At 40.3% G+C, this 25,886-nt stretch overlaps 2 protein-coding genes across 8 annotated transcripts in view; one reads left to right on the top strand and one right to left on the bottom strand.

Moving 5' to 3' along the window:
* Positions 1-2,985: 2,985 nt before the first annotated feature.
* On the bottom strand, positions 2,986-12,311 carry pdk4 (pyruvate dehydrogenase kinase, isozyme 4). Its single transcript, XM_020648065.3, has 11 exons — positions 11,910-12,311; positions 11,238-11,379; positions 9,514-9,585; positions 8,093-8,277; positions 7,658-7,747; positions 7,221-7,298; positions 6,181-6,257; positions 5,977-6,075; positions 5,768-5,881; positions 5,244-5,357; positions 2,986-4,445 (listed from the first exon to the last, which is right to left on the bottom strand). The coding sequence occupies exons 1-11, from the start codon at positions 12,025-12,027 to the stop codon at positions 4,308-4,310; spliced, it is 1,227 nt and encodes a 408-aa protein (XP_020503721.1). The 5' UTR covers positions 12,028-12,311; the 3' UTR covers positions 2,986-4,307.
* A 1,319-nt stretch (positions 12,312-13,630) lies between these two features.
* LOC109994625 (cytoplasmic dynein 1 intermediate chain 1) overlaps positions 13,631-25,886 on the top strand; it is a 56,369-nt gene continuing 44,113 nt past the window's right edge. For 2 of the 7 annotated variants that reach the window (XM_020648057.2, XM_020648056.2), the window contains exons 1-6: positions 13,632-13,901; positions 14,888-15,021; positions 15,273-15,387; positions 16,084-16,171; positions 18,736-18,795; positions 19,225-19,340. In XM_020648057.2, coding sequence (XP_020503713.1) covers positions 14,902-15,021; positions 15,273-15,387; positions 16,084-16,171; positions 18,736-18,795; positions 19,225-19,340 — 499 coding nt within the window. In that variant the 5' untranslated portion in view covers positions 13,632-13,901; positions 14,888-14,901. Of the gene's footprint in view, positions 13,902-14,887; positions 15,022-15,272; positions 15,388-16,083; positions 16,172-17,217; positions 17,260-18,735; positions 18,796-19,224; positions 19,341-25,886 lie in introns of all 7 variants that reach the window. The other 5 variants (XM_020648054.2, XM_020648053.2, XM_020648052.2 and 2 more) reach the window with 5 other exon arrangements.

Here is a 25,886-nt window from a genome sequence, read left to right as displayed (position 1 = left end):
TTGTACCAATAGCACTACTTTTTTTATAAACCAGCTTTATTCTTTTCATGTATTTAATATCACTCGTTTAGTCATTCAAAGATGATCTGTCTGTCTTACTAACCATTATATATCATTCTCTCTCTTCCTCTGCTGTTTGAGCTGCTTTAAAAAAGGTAAGTACGAGCTTCTGACACTGATTTGACCTCACTGTTATTTCACTTCATCACCTGAGTCGCTGGTAAAGTAAGCACAAACTTTATTTCAACAGTCACCTGGAAGAATGTGTAACCGAGCGACATACTGTACCTAACACCAATTTATCTCATGATTATTTTCATTTATTCAAAGATTATTTGACCGAGTTACTGACTTTCATTTTCACACTCTCTCTCTTTAGGGTATGAAAAAAGGTGAGCACAAGTTTTTGATTTACAGTAAAAGTGATTTACAAAATATGCCACTCCATTTTAACTCATTATTATCACTTATTAAATCATTTGAGTTTGTCTTTAACAATATCACTTTCATTGTTTTGTACTTCTTTGTATATTTTTCATCTTACTAACCATTCTTCTTCTCTTCTCTTATCCTCCTCGGCCGCCGGAGGTCGAGGAGGATAAGAGCAACAGGTGAGGTGAGTATAAACGTATCCGCTTCTTTAATACAGACAGAGAGAGAAATATTATTACACATGTATATTAAAGATGATTTGTTTTACTGACCTCTTGTGTTCTCTTCTTTTCTTTTATTCCATCACCGGAGCTGCTGCCGTTCACTGTGGACGACGGCGGTGCAACAGGAGGAAGAACAAGAGGTTACAAGGACAGCGAGTGCAGACGATCCACCAAGAAGAAGAAGAAGAAGAAGTAGAAGAAGATGAAGACCACCAACAAACACTCTGCAGACCCCATCAGGCAGGATGGACGGCTGACCACAGGACGAGCTGCAGAGTTGCTGCTGTGTTTCAGTCACTTCAGTAAGTACCAGTTTGTTATAGATTACACAAATGGCAAAATAGATATTACATGTAAACAAATAGATGTGATATTTCTGATAGCTAACATCATTAAATATATTTTGCTGCGCATGTAGAAAGTAGAACAATATAGACTAAAATAACCTTTACAAAATAACTTCATACCTTCAGTGTATGAATTATTTTGTCTGCTTTCAATACAAACAGAACACACATTTATACCTCTTGTTTCTTCTATTTTCAAGGGCAGGACTGCTTATTCATCTCTGGAAATCCTGGAGCCCCTGAGTGAAGATGTAAACCAATCACCATCCAGCCTGTGACTTACCCAACATTTATAAAGAAGCTGCTTTTTGTGTTGAAATCAATAAAACAGACATTACATCTAAAGGAATATGATGAATTTGGGAGCTTTTTTAAACTTGACTTATGATAAGTTTATGCTAAGGCTTTTTTTTATTTGCTTTATAAACATGTGTATAATAATAGTTCCAGAAATGTTGTGTTGGATCTGAACTAACCTTTAAACAGTAATACATGCTAACTGATCAGCAGACCAGACACTGGTCTGACCTGAGTTCAGTTCTTGTTTTTTTGGGTTCTGGTGGCTTTGTAATGTCTTAGTCTGTTTATGGTTTAAAAAGTTCCCACCTCTTAAGTGATCCTTTATGTGATGTTGTTCAGTGGATGTGCTTTGATCAGATGCATTTGTACCCAAAGATACAGAAACAAACGATCAGCTTTGAGTTCTACTGGAAACAGTGTAAAAACTAAACTACTGAACCACTCCCATCCTGAATATACTTTAAATGTGTTTCCAGCTGCAAATGTTTTACGGCTGAAATTACATTTTTTTGTCAAATCAAAATCAATATTTTTTTAATCTATAGAGATACATTTTAAAACTAAAATCTGTAAACTATTAACACCCATGGAACTATGCAGTGAGGACACTTTAATTGGAAACTGGGCTAAAAGGGGACTCATAGACCTCATGTTCCAAAAATACGTGAAGCTATTGACAAGAAAGGAAGCAACATTTTTCTTTTATGATTTGACTAAAGAAGATGATGTGCGTGATTCTGGCTCTTTTAGATCCCTGCTAGTTTATCTCATCTGTCCTTCAGATATTATCAGTTTAATGTCCTACATTCCTGTGTTAACACAAGTTCTCCAAATTCTGTCCTGGTAGCTGAATTTTTAAACACAACTTTAAAATCTGCATTTAACTTTGATCTGGGGGTGAAACATGACCATGATGTCTGGTTGGTGTGACAGAGGGGGTGAAATACTCTGATGATTCAGAAAAAAGCATGTTATATTTACTTATGTATTGGTGTTGTGTTACACATGACAGAAAGGTTGAATAATAATTGTGATCCAGACTAAATTCCTGAACTCAAAGCTGCAAACCAACTATGATTTGTATTTCTTACTCTTCTCGCATCATGAGCATGAGCTTTCAGAATGCTTACTTTCTTCTAATGCTATGCCAAAGATGCAAAAAAAAAAAACTTCAAACAAAAGTGGGACAAAGGGGGGTGCCGGTGGTGGAGTGGATAAGGCACATGTCCCATGTACAGAGGCTGTAGTCCTCGAAGCGGGTGATCCTGGTTCAAATCCGACCTGTGGCTCCCTTCCTGCATGTCATTCACTCTCTCTCTCTCCCTGATCTCTGACTCTGCATAAGAAGCCCAACATAAATCTAAAAAATTAAAATGAGGACAAAGATTAAAAAGAAAATTGCTGCGACAAGCGAGCAAGTACATGAAAAATCAAAACCAGAGCAGAGCAGCCGGTCCTCAGCCACTTTAAGCAGCTGGTCATGAAGAGCCATGTGACTGTCTGCAGGTGACAGACAGACAGAGCAGAGCTTACTCTAACAAGCTGTGGAGAGAGAGGGATGAGACAAAGGCAGCATGAGGACAAACTTAACACAACAATAACAGCATCACATCTCATGACACATCTGTGATGTCACGATATTGACTGTGAATTTGTCACAAAATCCCACATGAACTGCCACATGAAGTGTCATGAAATGTTTATTTTCTACATTCTCTTTTCACTGGTGAACCACAGCTTCAGTACAGAAACAGTCTGCCTGCTGAGCGAGGTTTATACATAAAAAAAATAATGTTAAGAGTTCACCAATTCACATATCATGGAGTTATTTGTTGACTCAACAACGTCTCAAAGGAAAAAACCCAATAACATGGAATTCATTAAATAGCTACACACACAAATCAGCCAATATCTATTTGATCAAAACAGCGTGCATATGACTTTCTGTGTGGTGTTTGTGTTCGATTACAGTTTGACATTCAACAATTCACACTTTAAAACTTTTAATACACAAGAAATGCAGAAATACAAACTTAAAACCTACTTGGAAAAAAAACAAACATTAATAGAGTGTATTTGAGTTGACATCACTTTGAACAGAGGAATATTGCTGTACAGGTCGAGGTTAGCTTGGATGTCATTACAATTCAAATGCAATCATTAACAGTACATTAATATTAAATACTGTTAAAACTGTCCACTTTCTCTCATTTCAATCTGTGGAAGCCCATAGCATCCCAAAAAGTGTCCATACATTTTTTTAAATCCAACTTAAAAAGGAACTTTAGCTTATACAGTACATGTTGAAGGTTAAGGCACACATAGTTTACTGACATGCAGAATCCTCTTTCACAAGGATCATATTTAATTTTACACCAAAGAAGATTAAAGACTAAATATAGACTTGATCGTTCAATTATGTTATCAAAGAAAACAAGAATTTCTAATGGAAGCGATGCCAAACAGCCTCTGATTCTTCTCATCTTTTAAACGCTGCTGTTTTATGTTCGTGTAGATGAAATGATGAAAGGCTGAAATGCAGACATGACCACAGTGATCCCTCTTTAGCTGGCTTTGGCTGCCATGTTTGTGAAATGTAAAGCAAAGTCTAAACCTTACCCAGAATTATGATTAACCAAATGTCAGTGTTAATATGGTAGAATAAAAGGTATGGAAGGAAAACAGAAACACACAGAAACACAACGTGTATGCTTCTTCACAGTGAACCCCTCTCAGCGTGAACCTAGAGCGTGATGTGTGAGGAAAAAAAGAGATGAATGCTCAGTTCATAAGCGTGTACTGGTATTAACAGTGGTGAGCATTTGCTGGGTTAAATGGCCTGAAGGCTGGCAGTAGTACTTTTATTTTGATGCAGGAATCGTGGAACACGAGTCCAGGTCCTGTAAGAGCCTTCTCTTGCTTAGACTACGAGTGTTACTCATTTCCTCCAGCATGGACCGTCTCTTCCTTAATCCCCTTATTCTCTTTTTTCACAGGTCCACCATCACCTGTCATACTTGCCCAGCTTTTTTGGATCCTTGCTCGGCATGCACCAGTCGTCGGCCTCTGTGCTGGTCTGGTAATGCCGCAAGGCCGACTTGTTGAAAACAGGAAGTCTCTCTACCGACTCTGACGACAAGGCCTTTGATACGAAACAGAAGGAAACATATCAGTGTGGAGTTTCTCATTTCTCATACAAAGCTCTGTACTTAGTTAAAAATCTGCTCAGTGCTTCAGAAGGGAGACACTTTTGTTTAGTTGGCCAGCACAATAAGAGAAAAACATGTGATATATGGTAACGTTGTACAAAAATAATGAATGATAAAAAATGCGATGAATAATCAAATAGTGTGTAGAGGAGTGCCTATAAACTATAAGTCACAGTTTGGACGTCTATCAGCCGTTTGAGATCTTTAACACAATCATTGGCAAGATCAGTGTTTGCAACATAACTCTCCTGAGGTTAAAATCAACTAAAAAGCACAGCGCATTCACAAGATACAATTTTTAACAAGATACTCATGTCTTTAATCAGGAGAGACTGGACTGTTTTGCTGAATAAGCTACATAACTATGTCATTATTTCTGAAAAATATCAGGTTTTTTTATTTTCTCACATAGATTTAATTCACATCCCTATTTTTCTTTACCTCTATATTGATACAAATTCATCTGATGATAGCTGGCAGCTAGCGTTTACTTTATTTGACTGCATCAGATGGGTGTGAAAGCATGGCCATTACACCCAGGCCTCCAATGGCTACAGACTATGCATGCTGAGTGAGACAGCACTGCCTATTTAAACAAAATATTTTTTCTTATTTATTCAGAGAAAGTCAGACATCTTTCAAGGTGTTTTTTTTGCGAATGCTCGTATCTGTAAGACAGCGAGATTGTGATTAATTGGGCAGCCCTAGTTTGGAGGTTGTGTTTCTCTCACCTTTAAGTATATGACAGCTGAGGTGCCATAACCCTCCATGGTGTAGAGCTGCAGGTCTCCCTGGAAGTACTTGGCGTACAGACGGGAGATCGGGAGGCCGTAGCCAAAACCAGCCTGCAGGGAAGAGAGAGGGGAGGACAAACAACAGAGTGAGTTTCAGTACTTCAATCCAGTCTATCTGGGCTAGTTGCTAACATGCTAAAACACTGTATCTGTATCTGTAAACAAAGAAGAGACCAGCGATAGTTTGCTTCAGCTCCTTAAGTGGTTACAGTTTAATCCACTGAAATGTTGCTGACTGCATTCCTCTTGTAATAGGATCATTTATAACCATGCATGGCAGGGTGAGTCTCTGTTTAACACAGGAGGTTTACAATGTTCTTTCCCTGTAATCACAGTTTAAAACAGCACAGGGACATGTTTCTGCTTAAAATGCAACAAAAAAAACCTGCCTTAAGTCTTGTGAGATAACTGTACTGACTATAAAAGACTTGAGCAGTGAAGTGCAACAGGTTCAGTCTCACCAGTGGTGCATTGCGAGAGTTATCTACATGGACCGGACTGGGGGCCGTGGAGTACATGTAGCTGAACAGACGCTCGATCTTCCTCATCGGGACTCCGCCTCCTCTGTCAGACATCTAACAATAAAAAGGAGAGATACGTTAGATCTACCCTAGTCCTCATTGCTTTAGCAGCAGGCTCAAGTTCAGCAATCTCTGTGTCCTCGTTGAACCTTGATAGTGAGGTCCTCGCTGCCCAGTGAGACGCGCACTTTGATCGAAGGTAGCGTGGGGCTAGTTTCATGGGTCTCCACTGTAGCTCTCATGGCGTTCTGACAGGGAAGAATAAACAATGAGTTCCAAATTGAGTGAGAAAAAAACACAGTGAAGATAAAAAAATGTGTCTGTTATTTTTTTAGGGGATTTGGGGACTGTACCTTAAAAAGCTCAAACAGCATGTGGTAGAGATGGGAGGGCACGTAGACGATGTGGAGAGGCTGACCGGGGTTTTTGGCTGTAAAAAAAAAAAAAATTAAAATGTATGAGCCCGAAACTCTGCCTTAATGTTAGACAGAGAAAACTTCCCTGAGGTATGACAAATCTTTTCAACACCAGCTGATAACAGATTAGAACTGTTAACCAAAGGAGGCATAAAACCCATACATCATTTTGATTTATAGTTTCAAATCATTATCTGTCAAGAACACGCTGTACGGACATGAAGAGTGTTTATTTAAAGCCCTAGTGCATGTTCTGACTGATGTGCTGCATAGAAATGAAGTTCTAAAAATGATTCATTGATACATTTATAAGATGACCACCACATTTGTTCTACTAAGTTACATATTCTATAAATACATACAGCATAAGAGTCTTTTTTTTATATGGGGGAACTCATACTACAAGAAGTCTTAAATATTGTTAAACCGTAGGCGTACATGAAAAATGTATGCTCATGATTAAATAAAGCCTCTTCCTGTTTTTATCTGCTTTGGTTATCACATTCTCTGTAGGCATCATCTACAGAACAAGGCGTGGAAATCACAGGACTAAGGTTTAGTGCAGGATGAATGTATTCTCTGCAATTTGGTGTCAGTTTCACCCCTTATCTCGCTTCATCCTTTAACTCCTCTTCACCTGTGTGACATTAACAATCTGTCGTCTTCTTTTGTTATCCATTTTTCAACATCTTCTTTGGCCAATTAGCCTCATTCATGTCATAAGCACCATCATGTTATGTGCTCACAACTCCCTCCTGAACGTGCAGATATGCTAACTTGCCTACAAACCAGACGAATGTAATGCAGTCTGAAGATGCTCAAATGGTTTTATTTCACTTTTATGCAGAACTTTATGCTGATTTTAAAAAATGAGTTTCATTCGGTCAGCTCAGTTTTCAACTATCGGTTAAGAATAATGACTGAAATTTGCAACCCTCCTCCAAATAGAAACATTTGTGTTGTTTCATATCACTTACAGTTCACTTCTGTAATCTCCATATCAGGAGAGGTCAGGTAGTACTGCTCACACAGCATCTTTGACGTCTCATAGGCGTCTGTACAGGAAGACACAAAGAAACAACATGTGGTTACTTTTTGACCATGAGAAATAAAATACAAAGGAATGCAACTCATGCTAAACAGAGAACTACACAATACTTTTAGGGAACCCATTTACACAATACTCAAAAGGAATGTTTATTACAGCCATGATGAAATGTTTTCACTTCCTCAATCTGTATGCTGACTCCAAAGGATATTGGATTTTAAAACGTCAAATAGACATGAATCTGGTAGTGGAAAATAGATAAGTCAAGTATGAGTGTGTGTGTGTGTGTGTGTGTGTGTGTGTGTGTGTGTGTGTGTGTGAGTGTGTTTAGATAGCAGTTGTCGGGCTGCAGAGATCACTCATTACCTTTTACAACTTCCACAACATCACAGCTGGGGTCAATGCTGCCGATGTGTTTAGGATGGGCTGGGTTCACGCTGCCTTCGAAGATTAATGCTACAGGACACAATGCAACAAATGTCTGTGACCCAAACTATCACATGTGCACTGACACAGACACGATTCAATGTTCATAGATGTTGTACTTTTGTTAATGTTCAATCAAACACTAACTAGATATCAAGTTCAGTGAGTTCACTGCAGTTAAGACAATGTGGAAAAAAAGATAGATGAACGTTTATTGCTGATAAAAGGTGCACTGAAGACATAACCAGACCAACAAAAAATAAAATAATCTCAATGTGCATCTTCACCACTTTGAGTTCAATTTGATGACTTAATCTTTGTGAGTGAGGAACTGTGTTGATTAACTCACAGTCAATCACAGAGTGCTATACTGACTGTGCTGGTTCATGAGCATGCGTGTGGAGATGCGGCTCATGTAGAAGCGATCCAGGAAGTACTGGACGTTCTGGTTGGTGACGGGGTCCACACCAAAGGCGTCCTTGTACTCCACCACGCCCTGAGCCATGGTGGGCACCACATTGTTGTGCCGGTTTCGGACGTTCACCAGGGTCTGCGTGAAGCTGAGGAAGAGGGGTTGTACAGGGTGTTTAATATTAGGGTATGTACACAGGAGCATGGCATTGGACACAAATGCCTGCTTAACATAGAACACTGCTGTGCTTCTGCATAACAACAGGGCTGGAAAATACAACAAGGATTAAATCTTATCACAGCATTCTATTTCAATGAAATGGAAATCTTAAAGGACCAATATGTTACATATTTACTGAATTAAATCATAAAATGAACTTACTATATCATCAGATATTAAGGAAACATGCTATGTTGAAGTGCTGGCTTCTCTGACAACAATGTAGCAGCCAGTATGGCCTTTTTTTTAAGTTCAACCCACACAGCCTGACCTTAAAAGTCTCTACATTTTTTCTAACAAGCTCCACGAGCAGAAACGTGCTCAAACTAGGATCAATATTGGAGATGCTTTTAAAAAATGGAGAGAGGTTAGAACACAGAAAGGTTTCAGAGCTGGCTAAACGCTGAAGCTTTGGTGTCCACGACATGGCAAGCTGCATGCACATCAACTCTAGGGAGGAGGGCATGGGGGGCTGGGGGGGAGACAGACCTTTCCACTGTTTTGAATTTGGACTGCAGTACCAATTTGAAAGAGAATGCACCAATAGCAGAATTACAGACAGCTGATCCAAGCAAATACATTTATTATTTTCCTGCCTCTGATGAAAGTGTCCTTATTGAGAATGGAAATACTTTTAACAAGCATCACTATCTATTTATTGTAAACTTACTGAAAAGTAGTCAAGCAGAAAAACCTATGCGTTTGCAGCGCAAAACAGGTGTCCAATGGTGGCTGCAACAGTGCTGCTTATGTGTTGTAAAGAAATAAGATGATTTCCTCTGCACTGCTGAACTGCACTGAGGTGGACCATGCTGTTGAGAATTAACTAAACGTGGCCTTTAGAGCAACACTGAAAATAATTGCTTTTCTTTGAATCTGATCGAGGCTTTTAGTAGCTTAAAACAAAGTTAAGTGAACCTGGGTGACATGTTTCCAAAACAGGCGTTATGGTTGTCGGATGTTTAGGACAATCTCGGCTTTGCAGTTTTAGGTGGATGAAGTTGGTTTCAGTTTGTTATAAAAAAAAAAAAATGCAGATTTAGCGGATTAGTGTTGTTGTAAGTTGTTAAATAATGACCAAACAGGAAAGGTTATAGATACAAAATGACAAGAGAGACAAACTGCAGGTCTACACATGCACAGGGAATATAAACAAACAACTTACCTTGTCAAGACTTCCTTATCGTCCGGATCTTTTTCTAAAAAATCTACAAGCTCCAACAAACTCTGAGAGTACCTGTTGGACACAAACGGACACATTTTAATCTTCATAACTTCTTCATGACAGAATGATAAAGAAGCTCCAGAATGATACAAAGTAGATGTCTTGTGACTACATTCAAGGGAGGCTGTGTTTGAGGCATATAAACTACTGTTTAAAAATTGTGTAATAATGCTTCAATAACTTCCACATGATTAGCACAACACTGTCCCATCTATGGATAGGATTTATTTGTTGTTTTTAACGTGTTTTTAGTTGATGTGAAAGACTGGAGTGCAGCGCTCATTGACATCACACTCCCTCGTGCTGCCTGTGCCACTGCAGGGAAACTGGGTGAAAGGTGACAGCAGCGTTTGTGGCTTTGATTCTCACATGTTTGCTTCCTTTGTCCCTCAACTTGACCTTCCGCTCTAACACTTTAGATCACGTCCAGTCATAGAGTCACACATGCACCTTCAAATGAACCCTTTTTGCAGCTGCTTACTTCACAAGGTGGCCAGGAAATTGAAAGAGGTATCTGTGCTTGTCAACAACAACTCTAAACAGTCACAGATGAACTGTTTTGCTGGCGTCCAAAAGAGAAGCAGTAGTGGGAAGAGAAAGTCACAGTACAAGAGCATTTCCAAATATAGATATCACTGTGGCTCTAGTGTAAAGAATGGGGGTGGGGCAATGACCTAATTGCTAACATGACTTGAACACCTAAGAGAATCACCATACTACGGTTCAGCTCTCCTACATCTATCTGTAACTTTAGCTCTTATTCTTGCTGTAGTTGGTACAAAAAGAGACTATGTTGCCTACTGTACGTCCAGGGAGTGTCATCACATCATGACAAGTGAAAATGATCAGAGTCATTTTATTAAGCAGCTTAAAGAAGGAACAGGGATTGTTATTCATTTGGTCTGGACTTGCACACACCTGAACTCTACCACACCCTCAGTGTTTGAAGCCTCTATATGACAGACAGAAAACATCATGTGTGTTCACGCTGATTTACACATGCTGGTAAGACTCTGTCTGAGGGTTTTGACCACAAACACGCTGCATCTTTATGGTACAATTCATTTGACCCATGTACATAATCTATAAGGGCCTGTTGCATAAGTGTAACACATTGACATGAAAACAGGGATTTTATGGTTCCCAGTGCATTAACCAATGATGTAAAGTTGGACAAAGATCTCACTGTAAAGCTTGTTTCAAGATCAATAGCAAACAGCCAGCAGATGCACAGAGAGTAGCTGCAGTGAAGACGAAACCTCATGTGACCTCCGACAACTTCCAAGAGGAATATTCTCAACATATCCATAATCTGTGATTCTGTTACCAGTAGAAATGATTGAAATCCAAGTGCAGATCTATGGATCTATATATTATATTAAAAGCCACAAACATACAGTAAAGGCTGGAAGACAAGGGAAGTCGGCTTTGAGAGATAAAAAAAGGAGGTGGTGTAAAGGGTCCAGATGCTACTGTTTCATGATAATGCACTGCTGAGATAAGAGTAAGTCCCCGAACAACCTTGTGTTGGAAAGCCAAAAGTGAAAGAGTAGGACTCTCTGGCTACAGATGTCGGGCACTTCATTGCTTTGGATTGGTACAGGAATATTAAATCAAGATTTGATCTGTCCGAGAGTTTGGCGGCAGAACGACAGAGATCCTACCAGCTTGTGAGGAGCTTTAGGGATGGAGTGTTGAGGAGCTTGTCGGGGAGGTAATCAATTTCCTTCATAATGTTGGCAAGCCTGACAGGAAGCTCCTGCCGCAGGAACACAAACGAGGTCTTCTCGCATGCATTGGCTGAGCCTGCAGTCACATGAGGGACAGAGACAGGAAAAACAATGACCTACTGACCTTACAAAGACATTCGAGGCAGGCAGTATGTCAAGGACTATTTGAGATCAATGTCTTCCCTTGAGAATTGTGTCCTAAAAATGCAAAGGAAAACTATGAAGAAAGTATGTTATGCTTAGTAAGAAGTCAAATGAGAGGTCATATGTCAATGCAGTCAACCACATCAGCTTTCTGTCCTGTTGGTCATTACACTGCACAATTCTATAGATCAAGTCGACAAAACCAAAGATGTAATTTCACAGTAAGAGACACAATTGCACATTTAGGAGGCATCAAAAGCTGCACTCACATCTGTACGCATCAGTATTTTAAAGGTGTGATTACAGCAGTTGTCTGTGAACAACCTGTGTACTAAAACAAAAGTCAGCTGTGAGCGCACACAAAGACAACAACGACGTGAGCTGTTGCAGCTGCCATGTGAGCACACAGTGAGGTAACGTTCAATGTCCGAAAACAAATCAATACTACGGGGAGACACTTACCAAAGTCAATGAATTGCTTCATAGACAAGGGAGAGGGGGAGAACTTAGAAAACCTCTCCACTTGTTTCGGTATCCCAGCAACGGAGCCATTTTTAAGCAGAAACTGAGCGAACTTCATTTTTCCTCCCCGTTAGAGACCCCAACACGGTCAGAGTAACACAGGCACACACTGTCCTCTCTTTCTCCAGCACTCTCCACCTTGTCGACTGTTTAGCTAGCAAGGCTAAAAGCTCGACGACGTAGCTACAACAGACCCCTGATTAAATTAGCAAACATCTCTCAGGATGCTGGTTTACCCCCCTCGTTGACTCTCTTGTACACTTCCCTCTCATCTTGGCAAGTTGTTAAATGTCCTTCAAATGCAACTTCCAGGGTTGAGAGAGACGTGTTGTTGTTAGGCGGGGACAAGAAGGGATTGACATTAAAATCAACCAATGAGAGCCAAGATATTCCTAGCACGAGAGTGTGTGGTAGAAAGGGTAGAAAAAAATGTTTTATTGCAAGAAATTGCAATTAAACATTTTTAAGAATAGCATTTGTAAGAGAAACCGAGTTGAATAAAGTTGAACCAGTTGAATAAAGTTAAATTAGGGTAAAGTAGGGCAAGAATCGAAAACTACTAGAGTATTACAATTTAGAGCCTCACTGAGTCTTTCCTTGAGTTTTACTTAAAAACAAAAAACTAGCTTCAATAGGCCTATTTTTTGGAAAAAGATAGGGATGATGATCCTAATCAGATTATTAAATAAACTATGGAAAATAGAATGTATAATATCAGCTGTAAATAAAACCAAGCATTTCTTTTTTTTCCAAAAGATTTCTTCCCAATGGGTTAAATTACAAAAACAAGTGAATGCAGTAAAGTGAGGAAAAAATAAGACAGGAAGAAAAAGAACTTCAGAGAACATTTCTTTATGATTCTCATGACCTCAGTGTGTGGCCTGGGATTAGAAAGATGGTAGTTATAATAATAATAATAATAATAATACATTGTTTTTTATAGTGCTTTTCTAAGAACTCAAAGACACTTTGACAAAATATAGCCTAAAACCATAAAACAAAACCAAAAAACGACGAGGACAGTACAATGAAGAAGTAATGTAGGGGGGGAGGGGGGGAGTTAGTGGTTGTAGGCAATGTTGAAGAGGTGAGGTGAGGTTTGCATCTACAGACCTGAGAGTGCGGGTTGTTATCTTGTTCTAACAAATTAAAGATTAACCTAAATGAAAAAAAAAACTATAACAGAGTTATTGCTAAAGTGGATGGTGGTCTTGTGTCAAACAAAATTAGATTTTAGTAAACTGACTTAATGTGTTTTTCACAGAGTTTCTGTTAAAAAAAAAAACCTAAACTCCAACTTTATTGAGATTACACACTTTATCAACAAATGTTAAGTGCAAGATCCGTTTCCTTGACCAAAACTATAACAAACCACTAATTATGGTGGGCAACGTATTCAAGGTATAAACAAAATTAATTATTTTTATTATTATTATTATTATTATTATTATTATTATTATTATTATTATTATTATTATTACTGTTATAATACTACTACTACTACTACTACTACTACTACTAATAATAATAATAATATTATACATTATTATTTATTTATTAGTTTTGTCTTCACCCATGCACTTACCTAAACCTGCCACAAGATGACGACGTTGCTAAAGCCATGAGATGATGACAGTGCGTGTGAAAGGAGGAGGGATTTCCTCTCCTCCTACTCAACATCATCTCTGCTCCTTCTAGGGATGTGTCGGCGTGCGATGCACCTGCTTTATGTATTATTTGGGATATTAGACCGCTAAAATGTTTTATTTTAACCAGTGTCAACAATAGCAAAAAGACAAGGTCCAGGGAAACCTTGGTTTTGTTGGTTTTGTTGGTTTTAAGGTTAAGGATGTGTTGATTTTTTTGTCGGGGTGCAGCAGTGAGACAGCATCTTTACCGGGTGACACATCATTATCAGTGCGAGTGGACAAGGTACGAGTGACCAATAAGAGACAGTTATATCGTCATTTCTGATTTAATCATCCCTTATGTATGTCAACATTTAATATCGTATTCACGGTGAGGCCTTTGAACATATTTACGTAAGTACGAATGCGCTCATATGTGTGTGATTAGCTAGCTACGATTGCCTTTTGCAATACACTAGCTGCTTGTTCTCCCTATGTTCATGTAGCATAGCCTGTGTTGTGATGCTTGCATTGTGCATGTGTCAGTTCCTTTGTTTCTTATTATCATTATCCAGATGTGAGAACCCATACTGTGACCCATTACCCATTACTGTCGTGTTTGAACCTCTAGGGTCAAAGGGCCATCTATTCGTGCGCATTGTCTCAGATGTGACGCTGGCCCTTTACTCAGCAAATCATTAGCAATTCACATTTACAATTTACATTTACAATTTACAGTGCTATTAAGACAGCAGGTAGCTCCCCTAGTTCAAGATCCAACCATATAGCTACATGTAGTCTGTATTGTAATACCTTTATGCTTATATATTGAACTAATTAAATTAAGGAAGGATTCTGCTGTATTTTACTGAAGAAGCTTGAGCTTTTCAGCAGTGTTAAGAATATTCCTGGAAAGTAAATCCCAAGGATAATTAATAGGAATGTTATGGTTGAAGTGGCTAGGCAAGATTAGCATGCATACACTGGACTAGTTCTATAAAAATAGGTGTCACTGACTCCGTATGTAGAACCCTTCAGCTCAGTATGGCCCAGTAATAGTGACAGTGGTGATCTATATTAAAGTATTTATTGTTGCTGGACCTGAAAGAGCATGGATGAAAACTGTATCGGGTAAATAACTGCCACACCCCAGTGGGGATTCTGAGGCCCCACCAAGGCCCCCCAGAACAAACCCATACTTTTCTTTAATGTGTCATGTCACAGTGAAATCAGAGCACATTGCGAAAGTGTTCAATGTAACTCATTCCTGCTTGATCCTCTGCCTTGAAGCCCCGAAGGACACCATGTCAGACAAAAGTGACCTAAAAGCTGAGCTGGAGCGCAAGAAGCAGCGCCTTGCCCAAATCAGGGAAGAGAAAAAGAGAAAGGAGGAGGAGAGGAAGAAGAAAGAGGTAAGGAAGAAAGTGAGTAAATTCACGCATCTGGCACTCTTACTGTACTGCACTCTGGTGTGTATTGTGAGTGTGTTCGATTGCTTTTTGTCAGGCCGTTACACATAAAAGGCTGAGGTTGTGTGTGTGTCCATACGTGCATACATTCATCTGTTTATGTGCAGAAGGTTAGTGTTGGACTTTTTGATCAATGTGTTGGTTATACTTGTTCTTTAGCTCATGAAAGGTAAGCTGACATTTTTGTTTCCATGTATCGTGAGCAGGCAGAGAGTCAGCAGAAGAGAGAAATGACCCCAGAAGATTCAGACTTGGACCGTAAGCGCAGAGAGACCGAGGCCCTCCTACAGAGTATTGGCATCTCACCGGAGCCTCCACTAGGTACGTAATACTCTTAAACTCTACGCAATGAATAAATCCTTAAAATCCTGCTGCTTGTCTTTCTCTGGTAATTTAGCTAATAAAGGTTCAGCTAACTGTTACAACACACTCAGGGAATGACCCAGATTGGTCTAAATCGAGTCCAAATCTGCTGCAGAAACCCTTCTCAGGGACCTTTTCATGGTTGGAAAGGATTGTCACCTACAAGCAGGCTTAAGATGCACCCAGTAACTTACTGTATGTGTACATAAAGAACTAAAATCTTCAGTTGGACTATTTATTGTTTTGTTTTTTTTTATCAGGAAAAACTGACTGGGATTTATGTACAAGCTGTTATGCATTTAAAGTATTCTGGCTAAAGGAACATGTCCCTGTTCCTCCTGTCCGTGTCTGCATAGTAACTGCAGGTTGTGTCCCCAGGGTGTCTGCCACTTCCATCAAGCTGCTGGAAGCACTGTTCTCTAGTGGTCTGATATTGTAACGACACTTTCAACACCTGAAAATTGGGTCACTGCTATGCTGTTATTAGCTGGAGTCGTTTGTAATGCGTCTTCAAATGAAACTCCTCAGTACAGATGAGTCATGTGATGCCCTGCTCTTTCTGCTTCCCTTTCTTTTGCTTTCCATCACAGCTGTTTTTAGCTGTGTGTTCTAGTCGGCCTTTAATGTTACATGCATGTTGTTTTCATCGTTTAGTGCCGACCCCTGTGTCCCCCTCCAAATCGGTGAGCACGCCCAGTGAGACCGGGAGCCAGGATTCAGTTGATGGAGCAGCAGCAAGCAGGTACGGCCAAAATATTGGATTTCACCCAAAAGTTCAAGTACAGAGTCACTCCATAAGTCATTTTCTGCCTTTATTCCAGCTTGTGTAGAGACATGTGTTTTAATATGAGCAAATGTACCCCTTCCTCTAAGTGAAATTAGAATAAACTCCAACTAGACGAAGCCATGTGGCTGAAAAATGCTTAGCATCTGAAGTTGATTTGGCTGTTTGATATTTCTGGACACCTTTGACGCATACTCTGTCTCTTCTCCTGTCAATGTTACAACAGGTATAGGTAAGGATGTGTGTCTCTAATGGTGAGGCTGTGGTGCCTTTTTAGGTCATATCTGTCAGTCGTCATGCCATACTGTGTCACTGTGTTTTGATGACCACTGTGCAGCTCTAACAGATAGTTCTGAGAAGCTGAGCTTGAGCTTGAGGTAAAGTCTCAGATTCAGTAGAATCCTGCAAATAAGTGTCTTGTTTAAAAAAACAAACAAACAGAGAGTTTAAAAAACCTTGTAAAGTAGGGTTAGTGAGCCTCAGGACTAAGTTTTCAATATTGAGCCAAATGAGCATGAACCAATGTAAGTATGATGCGAGGGCAAAGTGACAAAGTGTGAGCTGTTCCCCTCCTGCAACTCTTCTGTAGTTGTATCCTCAGTGCTCATGTATCATGCACGCTCCTGCCTCTGTGCAACTTGTACATCTTTAACACTTTAAGTTCTGCATATGGCTGCTTTGGGGAATGAAACCCGCAGTTGAGGGGAGAGTGGTCATCAATTGCTTTCCATTTGTTTCTGATGGCAGCTGAATGTATAGGTCGAGTGTCTGTCATTAATAATGTGTTGTTCCCGTATGGCCTGGGGTGGAATTGGGGATATATTAGACTCTCTCCGCTCTTTTAGTTTCTAAAAATTGAATTTATTTTTATTTTTTTAACAAATGATTGAGTTAGTTCTGATGCCTGGTATGACCACTGTATCTCCTCCCCAAATCTGCCCTGGATCATAGCATGTCATTTTGAGCTTCTCCATCTGTGGCTGTGTATGTGTGTCCCTTCTTAGGTCAGGGTTCTCTAAAAACAAGTCCCAAGTACAGACCTCAAGGTAAGAATTTTCCCATCAAACCCCCAGGAACCCCCCAACACACACACACACACACACAAACACACACACACACACACACACACACACACACACACACACACACACACCCACACTTCTTCTGCTGAGTTTACTCAGAGAGGCACCCACAGTGTTGTCAGCAGTGCTCAGCAATGTGTGGTCATCACGCTCTAACAGATCAAAACAGCGCAGTGCCCCTCCATCTTTCTTTCCCTCTGGTGACTTTCTGCCTCATGCCCCCACTGTCCCCCTTAACGCCACCTCAAAGATTTCTGCTCGCATCAGTTGAGCCACAGAAGTCATTTCAGCTTCCACAGGGTTGACAATCTGCTGCTTAAAGTGTCGTCCCTGTTACTGTAAAACAGCCGCTCTGTCAGGCTAAAGAAATGCCGTGCCACTCTCACCTGGCGCCGTGTGGCACAAGCTGAAGCTCTACATGGGCGTGTTCACTGGCCCTAAAAGGTATCATCAAAAAGTGTAGTGATGCTGGAAGTGTTGTACTTTCACAGTTAGTCGACTACAACCAAGTTGCCATAAAACTAGTTTTCAGCCGCCAATTTCTTTTTCCGCTGCTAGCTTCTACCCCTTTAATATTAGGTTAGGAACCAGGATAATGCACTGAATGAGCGCAGCATTATTTGTCGTGATTTGTCCAACTCCATGATCATGCACGGATATTTCAGTGTCATGTATGTCCAGCGCAAAGTCACATTATACTTGATTTACAGATGCTGTAAACATGTGAATATGTGAACTGTACATAGATGCTGAATGTTGTTGCTTTGAGTGTGGAATAGAAGTCATGTTGCTTGATATATTGTTCATGTTTTCATGTGTCATCGACCTCATATTTGCATATGAAACGTCAAGACAAAGAACCTGATACAACACAAAGGATGCACGAGTACGCAGATGCCGACCCAAATGATATATGTGGGTAACGTTTGGTGCTGTGAATGATTCAAAACATCAGTAGAAAGATTTCTGCAGGGGTCCTCGGGTCAAATAGTTTTCCCACTGAAAACAATTATTTTGACCCTCCTTCCCACAACAATAGCACATTTCTTGGCCATAAATGTAAAGGTATTTTTTGATCTGGTAGATTCCTGGCAGAAGACCAAGAAATCTATTGCAAGAGATGAGCAGAGATCTTTAAATAAATAGTGTACATTGAAGTATAATGAAATACAGTGTAATGTCTCCCTAATGTATAGCCCTCCCACGCTATATCCACTTATCTAAACGTTTTTTCCATCAACAGTGCCTGCATAGAAATTCGATGGGAATTTCCGTGTCAAGCTGTTCTCTAGATAAGTGGGCTTGCGGGTTAGGGAGTGTGTGCGTTCATGTTTTAATGTGTGTTTGTGCACTATTGTTACACGTGTGCAAGTGTCTGTTCCAATGGGTCTGCTTGTAAACTTGCATGTCCTCTCTTGCCCCCCCTGTTGGTGACATCAGGACCCTGCAGTGGGACACAGACCCCTCTGTGCTGCAGCTGCAGGCTGATTCTGAGCTTGGGTACGTCCTTCTTCTCTCCTCGACTAAAGAACATACTAAGTACCTTATTTGGCTTGCATGTCACTTATTGTTAAAGTCATGTAGTTCACATAATGGGTAAACCGACGTAACGGCCCAATCATCTGAATGTTGAGCAAGCTTTCTGTTTAGGCAGAGGTCAAAAAGCTCCAGCAACACTTACAGTATGAAGATCAACTTTTTAACTTCTTTAGACCGATGCATTTCTGCTTGTGTCCTTCATCAGGGTCGAGTTGATCTTCATACTACAAGAGTCTTTGGACTTCTTCAAGACACTTTACTCCCACAGACACCTGTCATCCAGTGCTTTAAACCTTGAGAAACATGTGAATTGAATGTGCTGTTTGTAGGACAGGTTTGAACTTGAAGACATAGTAATGCTAATCGGAGCATCTTGTGTTATTTACTCAGGCGCAGGATGCAGAGACTGGGGGCTTCAAAGATCACACAGGTAGACTTTCTTCCCAAAGAGGTGGTCTCTTACTGCAAGGAGACACAGACACCGCTCACAGCCCACCTGTCTGAAGGTGAGTATTTGTGTAGGCCTCTCTGCAGTCTTCTGTCTGATCATCTGTAGTCTATGATTGAGTCTGTTTTTAGGGGTCTAGTCACTACAGGTCACAAGCGGCAACAGAGGGGTTTAAGTTTCAAAGATTGTCCTGGTTGTGTGGTTGAATTTGATACTCCTTTAATTAGCCAGCACACAGCCCATAAACCTGGAGTGATATAAAGTCTGAGAGATGAAAGTTGCCCAACATGATTCTTATATGGATGCCTAGCATCACGTGTGTGTGTGTGTGTGTGTGTGTGTGTGTGTGGTGTATTTTGTTGTCCCAGTGTTAGATTTAAAAAAAATCTTTAATATGTTAGCTTCAGTAATCCTGAAGAGAAAATCTGACATTAATTTCATTATGTCGCTGTCTGGGAAAAATCTGTAGCATGTGTGTGTATTTATGTGAGTTTATATCTGCATGCATGTGTCTCGTAAGTGGGTGTGCTCATGTGTACTGAGCAGCAGTTGCTAAACACATCCATATGTTGAACACTGAAGTAAGGCCGCACTGGATTTGGCTCGGGAGTGGTGGTGGGGTTGTGTTTTTGAGGTAGATATGTTTGATTATTTGTGCGGAAGAAGATGGAGATCCGGATTGTTGACAAATGCTGTTGCTCATCTTTAAGCCTCTTAATATTTCATCAGATATTCCACATTTCTAAATTTCAGCTGCAGGTAGTACTCCACCTACAGGTTCTCCATTCAAGCTGACAAGTCCAACATGTGTATATAGATAAACGCAAATACATACACATGCTCCCTATCATGTTCTCTATCTTCCCTTTTTTAGTTGCCAAGACAGCTGGCAGCCATGTGACTGCGAAGGGGCTGTACTTCCTGCTTCCTGTCATTATAATAGATGGTCTGGTGTGGATTCCACTGCCCTCCTCCACTAGCAACCACCATGCACATACACACACGTCTGTCTTGATCAACATCCAAATGGCCGGCCTCATCCTCCCATCCCCCCCCCCCCCCCCCCAATCACCCCTACACACACACACACACACGCACACACACACACACACATCCACCCACGCACACACAAAAACACCCTCTCCCCCTTTCCCCTGTTTCCTTGGAAAAACCAGAAATAGATCATTTATTCAACAAGTGCTAAGGCATTGACTCACATATGTGTGCACATGCATGTACCCACAGACACTAAGACACTCAGTGCACAATCATCACTTTGGACAGGTCTGAACGTACATATGAGGACTCCTGTTGTCAAGTGCTTGTCAAGATGAACTTTAAGTTGGAACCTAAACAAACAATCAGACACACAAACATGCAATGCAGCTTACTGTACAGAGTAATTCAATAAAAAGAATAATGAAACATCCAAGCACACAAGCAGTAGTTACTTCACACACAGGTCATATAGTGTGTTTATAAATACATTAAATATACACACTCTGACTGGTTATGGCCTGTAGACATGCTATATGTTGGTCAATTTAAGGTTTTTTTAAGCCTCCAAAAGCCTGTTCTGGAGGTCTGTCTTTTGTGTGTGTGTGTGTGTGTGTGTGTGTGTGTGTGTGTGTGTGTGTGTGTGTGTGTGTGTGTGTGTGTGTGTGTGTGTGTGTGTGCTTGTATGTGTGTGTGTGTGGGATAGAGAGAACATCTGGGAGCCAGAGCAAAGCTGCGGTGGTCTGCAGGGAGGTGACCTTGGCCTCAGGAGACCCTTCCTTTTGCAGGCTGCCACAAAGGTTGTGTGTTTGGGGAAAGAGGAAAAGAGGCCGATGGTAGCACCTGCCTGCACTTCTGGCTCTGTGTTTGTTCAGGCCAATTCCTTTAGTTGATTACTGAACCTTACATGCACACAACACACCGCTTATTTTCAGGTTGCAGCTACAGGTTGAGCAAATGTCTTTTAGCCCAGGATTTTTTGGTCTCTGTTTTCATGTTTCTACCGACCCAGCCTACCAAGACAGGAGTTTTTGTTGCTAATTGTGAGGTTAGGTGGTGGCTACTTTGATGTATTTGATGCTAATCCAAAGTGGATTTTTTAAGAGACTGTTAGGATTGCAACCAAGTAGTCTGTTTGAGCTCATTCCTTCAATGTGAGTGAGTGAGTGCGTGCGTGTTTGTTTTCCTAATGTACAGTACTTAAGGTAATCAGTGTGTTCTCCCAGTGGATTTCACATATTCACATGCAGATGTTTATTTTTACAGAAGGCCCTATAATGTAATGTCCATTGGTGGCTGGCCCAATTTCTCACAGATGGACCGGGATGTACATCTTAGTTTGATGGCTTGTTGCTAACACACAATGGAAATGGCTGTTAACGGGCTAGTTCACTTTGATTATTTCTTTAATGTTTCGCCTCATCTCTCGTCTTCTCTTTCCTTCATCTTCCTCTCCCTGCCTTAAGGCCAAGCTCTGCTGTCAAAACAAAAATAGCGACTAATGCTGCCTCTGTGATTAAACGTATATTATATAATGAGAGAAGAAGGACAGGGATACGGTAAGGGAGAAACCCATCTGGCTGCTCTGAAGGAATAAATGGAAGAATTAAAGATTTTCTTAATCATGGTGGTGTGTCGTAATGCTGTGAAAAGTACTATGGATGCATATCTAGTTGTTGTGTTTTTTTATTTAAAAAAATAGTCCAAGCGTGACTCCTATGAAGCTTGAATTCAGTGCTTGTAAAAAAACAAGAGAAACTGCAGAAGACTAGTTATATTTTTAAATCTCACTCAAACATTTCACATTTGTTTTATATATTCCAGATACGATTTGTAAAACAGGATCTATTGTCACCTTTTTCAGTAGTTATTATCATCAATTGTGTATGTGAGTGTGTCAGGAAGGATAATAGAGTTTCATAGTAATGACTTTATTTAGTCTACAGATGTTTCAGTCTTGTCCTAATGACCTTCTGACCTCCCCACGTCTCATATCTGCCCTTAATGCACGGGGTGGCTGGCTTCATATGTGCGACGTGAGTGTGGGACTGAGCTTCATCCAATTGGATTTGATCCGACTGCTACACAGGAGTTTGTATTTTCAACTCCCACGGAGTTTGTGTATGTGTGTGACTCTCATTTAAACCAGTTAATGATATGGTTTTTCATTTCCTGACCAATTGCCCTCCTATAATTGTGATGTGTAGACGTCTATGTATGTTCCCTTTTCCCATTGGCTGCTCACTGATGTGTCTGCCCTGAGCGCCCATTGTGTCAGGCAATCGGATTAGCCCCAGTCACGGTTGGCTCCAGCTATTTACTGCTATCTTAATGAGTATGAATGGACATGCTTGTTGTGAGGGATGGATGCTTTGTCTCAGGACATAACAGTGAAATAAAGAAGGGACTAATGTGATGTGTGATAGTAACCTAACCCACTGAGGTCAAACTAAGTGTGTGTTGTGTAGTTGAACCCGACCATGTTGACAGGTTCTTAAGAGGGAACATTTTCATACATTCTGTGCTCTCTGACTAAGTAGGTTTTCCACCCCAAACAGAATTGGATACAGATTAAACCTGAACGTGACAAAGAGTTGTGTTGGTTGGCACTCTTAGCTTTAGTCTGAAAATCATTTATCTGAATATAAGTACATATAAACACAACGAGGGCAGGCAAATGCATGGCTAGAGATGTTTGCAATGTGTCAATGTTTATGAGAAGCACCAAAGAGAGAAGTAGCATGGCTCATCCAAATATGTTTACAGTTACACTACCTTTTTTATATCTAATTCCAAAATGTTTCTGTAATAATTATATAGAGTACAAATCTACACAACCTCAGATTTAAAGCGGCCCATTATTTCCATACTAACAATAGAAATAGGAGCAAGGTTGCTGCTGGTAGTGATGAACCCACAGAGGCTTATCATCCTACACCACAGTTCCTTCAGCTCTGTAGAGTGTTTTTACTGTCGATTCATTTAGCTCAAGCTGACTTGATGTCAGTCTTCAATTGTTGTCAAGTAAGTATTTGTTAAAAATCATTGATGCGGCCGGTAAAATGAGTGGAAAAAAATAATCCTTCATTTATCCAGGTTATTCCCATTGAGATCAGAGATCTCTGGACAAGAAGTTTCAGCTGGCGCCAGACCGATTAATCGGCCAATAATATCGGCTGATACGAACATATCCAGTGACTGTTGGTATCGGCTAATTTTATCGCAGATATGCACCAATATTACTCGACTTATTCACCAGTCAAATCGCATTTCATTTGAGTTTTCATTGTATGACACTAGCATTTCTCTGTCTGGCTGTCACCAGCAGAGGGCGCTGTATGGATTACAACAAGCATTATCTCTCCCTAGAGAGTGTCAAGCAGTGGTGCATTTACATGTGCAGTTACTTTCTAGTTGAGTGACCATCTATTTCCTTTGTGTATCTTTTTCACAAGTGATTGATAACTGCATGTGAGGGATCAACTCAAAAAAATATATTCCTATATCTATCTCTACAGATCAAACTTAGATCTCAGAAAGATATCTGCTGACATATGTGGGTATTAGATTTTTACTCTTCCTAATATTGATATCGGCCCCGATTAGCCCATATCGGTTGGGTGCTAGTTTCAGCAACAAAACGCTCAAACTCCTACACTAAACATTTCATAATAAGAAAATCACCTGGTGCAAGTGTTTGAACTCAAAAAACTTAAAATAAGGATTTAATAGCATTCAGGGTAACTAAAGTTTTGTAGTTTAAAATCGGACTGCAGGTTGTTCCGAGCAACAGGTTCTAACTTTGGGAGCAACAAAGTCCAACGAACTAAGGTTGTGGATTCCATCCTTCAGAATTAAAAGAGGAAAGGTAGTCCAGAGCTGTTCCTAGAATGGCTTTGTAAATAAAGATATAACAATGTCTGAGTCAGCGTGAACTTAAAGCAGTCCAGTTGACTTTAGAATACAAAGTTCAATGAGTGAGAAATCCACAGTTCAGAGGCACTCATGTGCAATACAAAACCATTATAAATAGGTAGATATTAAAATATCACCAGTCTGGTAAAAACGTTTGCTTTGACAGGGTTTCTCTTGCTCATAAGACTAAAGTTAAGAATAACTGTTGTTTTATGGCCTAACTTAAAACCTAACTATGGTCATGAATGTGTTAAATAATAACTACCATCTCTCATGTTTACCTTTTAACCCAGTGACTGAAATGTTCCACCGCTGTGTGGAAACACATCATAGAGGCATGTGGGCAAACGTTCTGCCTCACTCTTTGCTTGTGCCTGCATCCCTCCTCTGGACCGGTCAGTCCCACTTGGTCATAAACATCAGTACTCTGACAAACCAACTCTTTTACTTCACAGATCCAGATCTGAAGATAACTATCAGTATGTGTGTTTGCTTTTGGGTGTGTGTGCTTGTGTTTGTTTGTTTGTTTGTGTGTATGCCCACTTGAGATGTTGGTAAGCGCAGTAGAGGTCGAGGAGATTGAAGACATTTAGTGCATGTGTTTGAGCACGTACACACGTGTGCTGTTTAGCATGGCTGTAGTGTGAGCATGACCCAGTTAGTTGTAAAAATGAAGGAAAAAAGGCAGAAGAATAGATGTAAAAGGTCAAGTAAAACCTTTGGTGACTAGAGAATAAACGGGGGAATGAAAGAAAAAAAAGAGAGAAACAAATGGAGGAGAGCAGGGGAGGCCAGTGTTGCAGCATGGTATTACTGCAGTAATTGTTTCCAGTGAACCACAAGTCTGTCAGCCTTCAGTTTTACAACTCCATGTGTGTTTGTATACAGTTTTGTATTGCAACTTTTGAAAACCCCCTCGCATTCAGAGTTAAAAGGTCATAAGGTCATAATAATGTGTTAATGTTTGTGCATCTGTATGCAGAAAAATGTGCATACGTCTCTCTCTCTCTCTCTCTCTCTCTCGCTCTCTCTCCCCCTCTCTCCCCCTCCAGTATTTTCTGGCCCATTAGTTTTCAGGATCTGTACAACTTGAGTATAAAGTTGGTCAGTAATTCACTCCTTAAGTATATTTACTGCAATAAGTGGCTTTCTTTTGACATGTGGTAGACTGGTAATGGTCTGTAATTGCCAGAGAAAAAAAACAGCTTCCAAGTGCTAATCTGAGAAGGCACACATTTGCGTGAGTGCGCTCACACACATAAACAAATGCATACTGATTCACCAATGTAAGCACACACATTATATGAAGTAGCATACATGGGAATAAACATGCATGAAAGCAGAAAAGTACACAGAACCAAACATGTAGCAATGGCAAAGCGACCACACACACACACACACACACACACACACACACACACACACACACACACACACACACACACACACACACACACACACACACACACACACACACACACACACACACACACACACACACACACACACACGTCACCTGAGCTCTACATAATCCCGTGATGGAGCAGTTAAGAAAACAAAACTGCAAATTTATAAATGATCCTGACCATTGGCAGCACATTGGTCCAATTACAACGTGAACTTTGTGTGTTTTTCACAAACTCTGAACTATGGTTGAACAGGCTGATATTCATCATATCTTAAAACACAAGTT

Source organism: Labrus bergylta, chromosome 19 (genome assembly GCF_963930695.1).
Source record: "Labrus bergylta chromosome 19, fLabBer1.1, whole genome shotgun sequence".
NCBI classification, from domain to species: Eukaryota; Metazoa; Chordata; class Actinopteri; order Labriformes; family Labridae; genus Labrus; species Labrus bergylta.
Note: the sequence above shows the minus strand (reverse complement) of the source record. Positions and strands in the feature narration are given on the sequence as shown.

Bases quoted from the DNA above. Each gene is read 5' to 3' on its own strand.
- pdk4 (XM_020648065.3), bottom strand. From the start codon at position 12,027: ATGAAGTTCGCTCAGTTTCTGCTTAAAAATGGCTCCGTTGCTGGGATA. The intron at 5,882-5,976 runs GTTCAACGAGGA...TTTTATTGTTAG, and splicing joins GCGAGGACCTCACTATCAAG to ATGTCTGACAGAGGAGGCGG. The intron at 5,358-5,767 runs GTGAGACTGAAC...TCTTCCCTGCAG, and splicing joins ACTCTCGCAATGCACCACTG to GCTGGTTTTGGCTACGGCCT.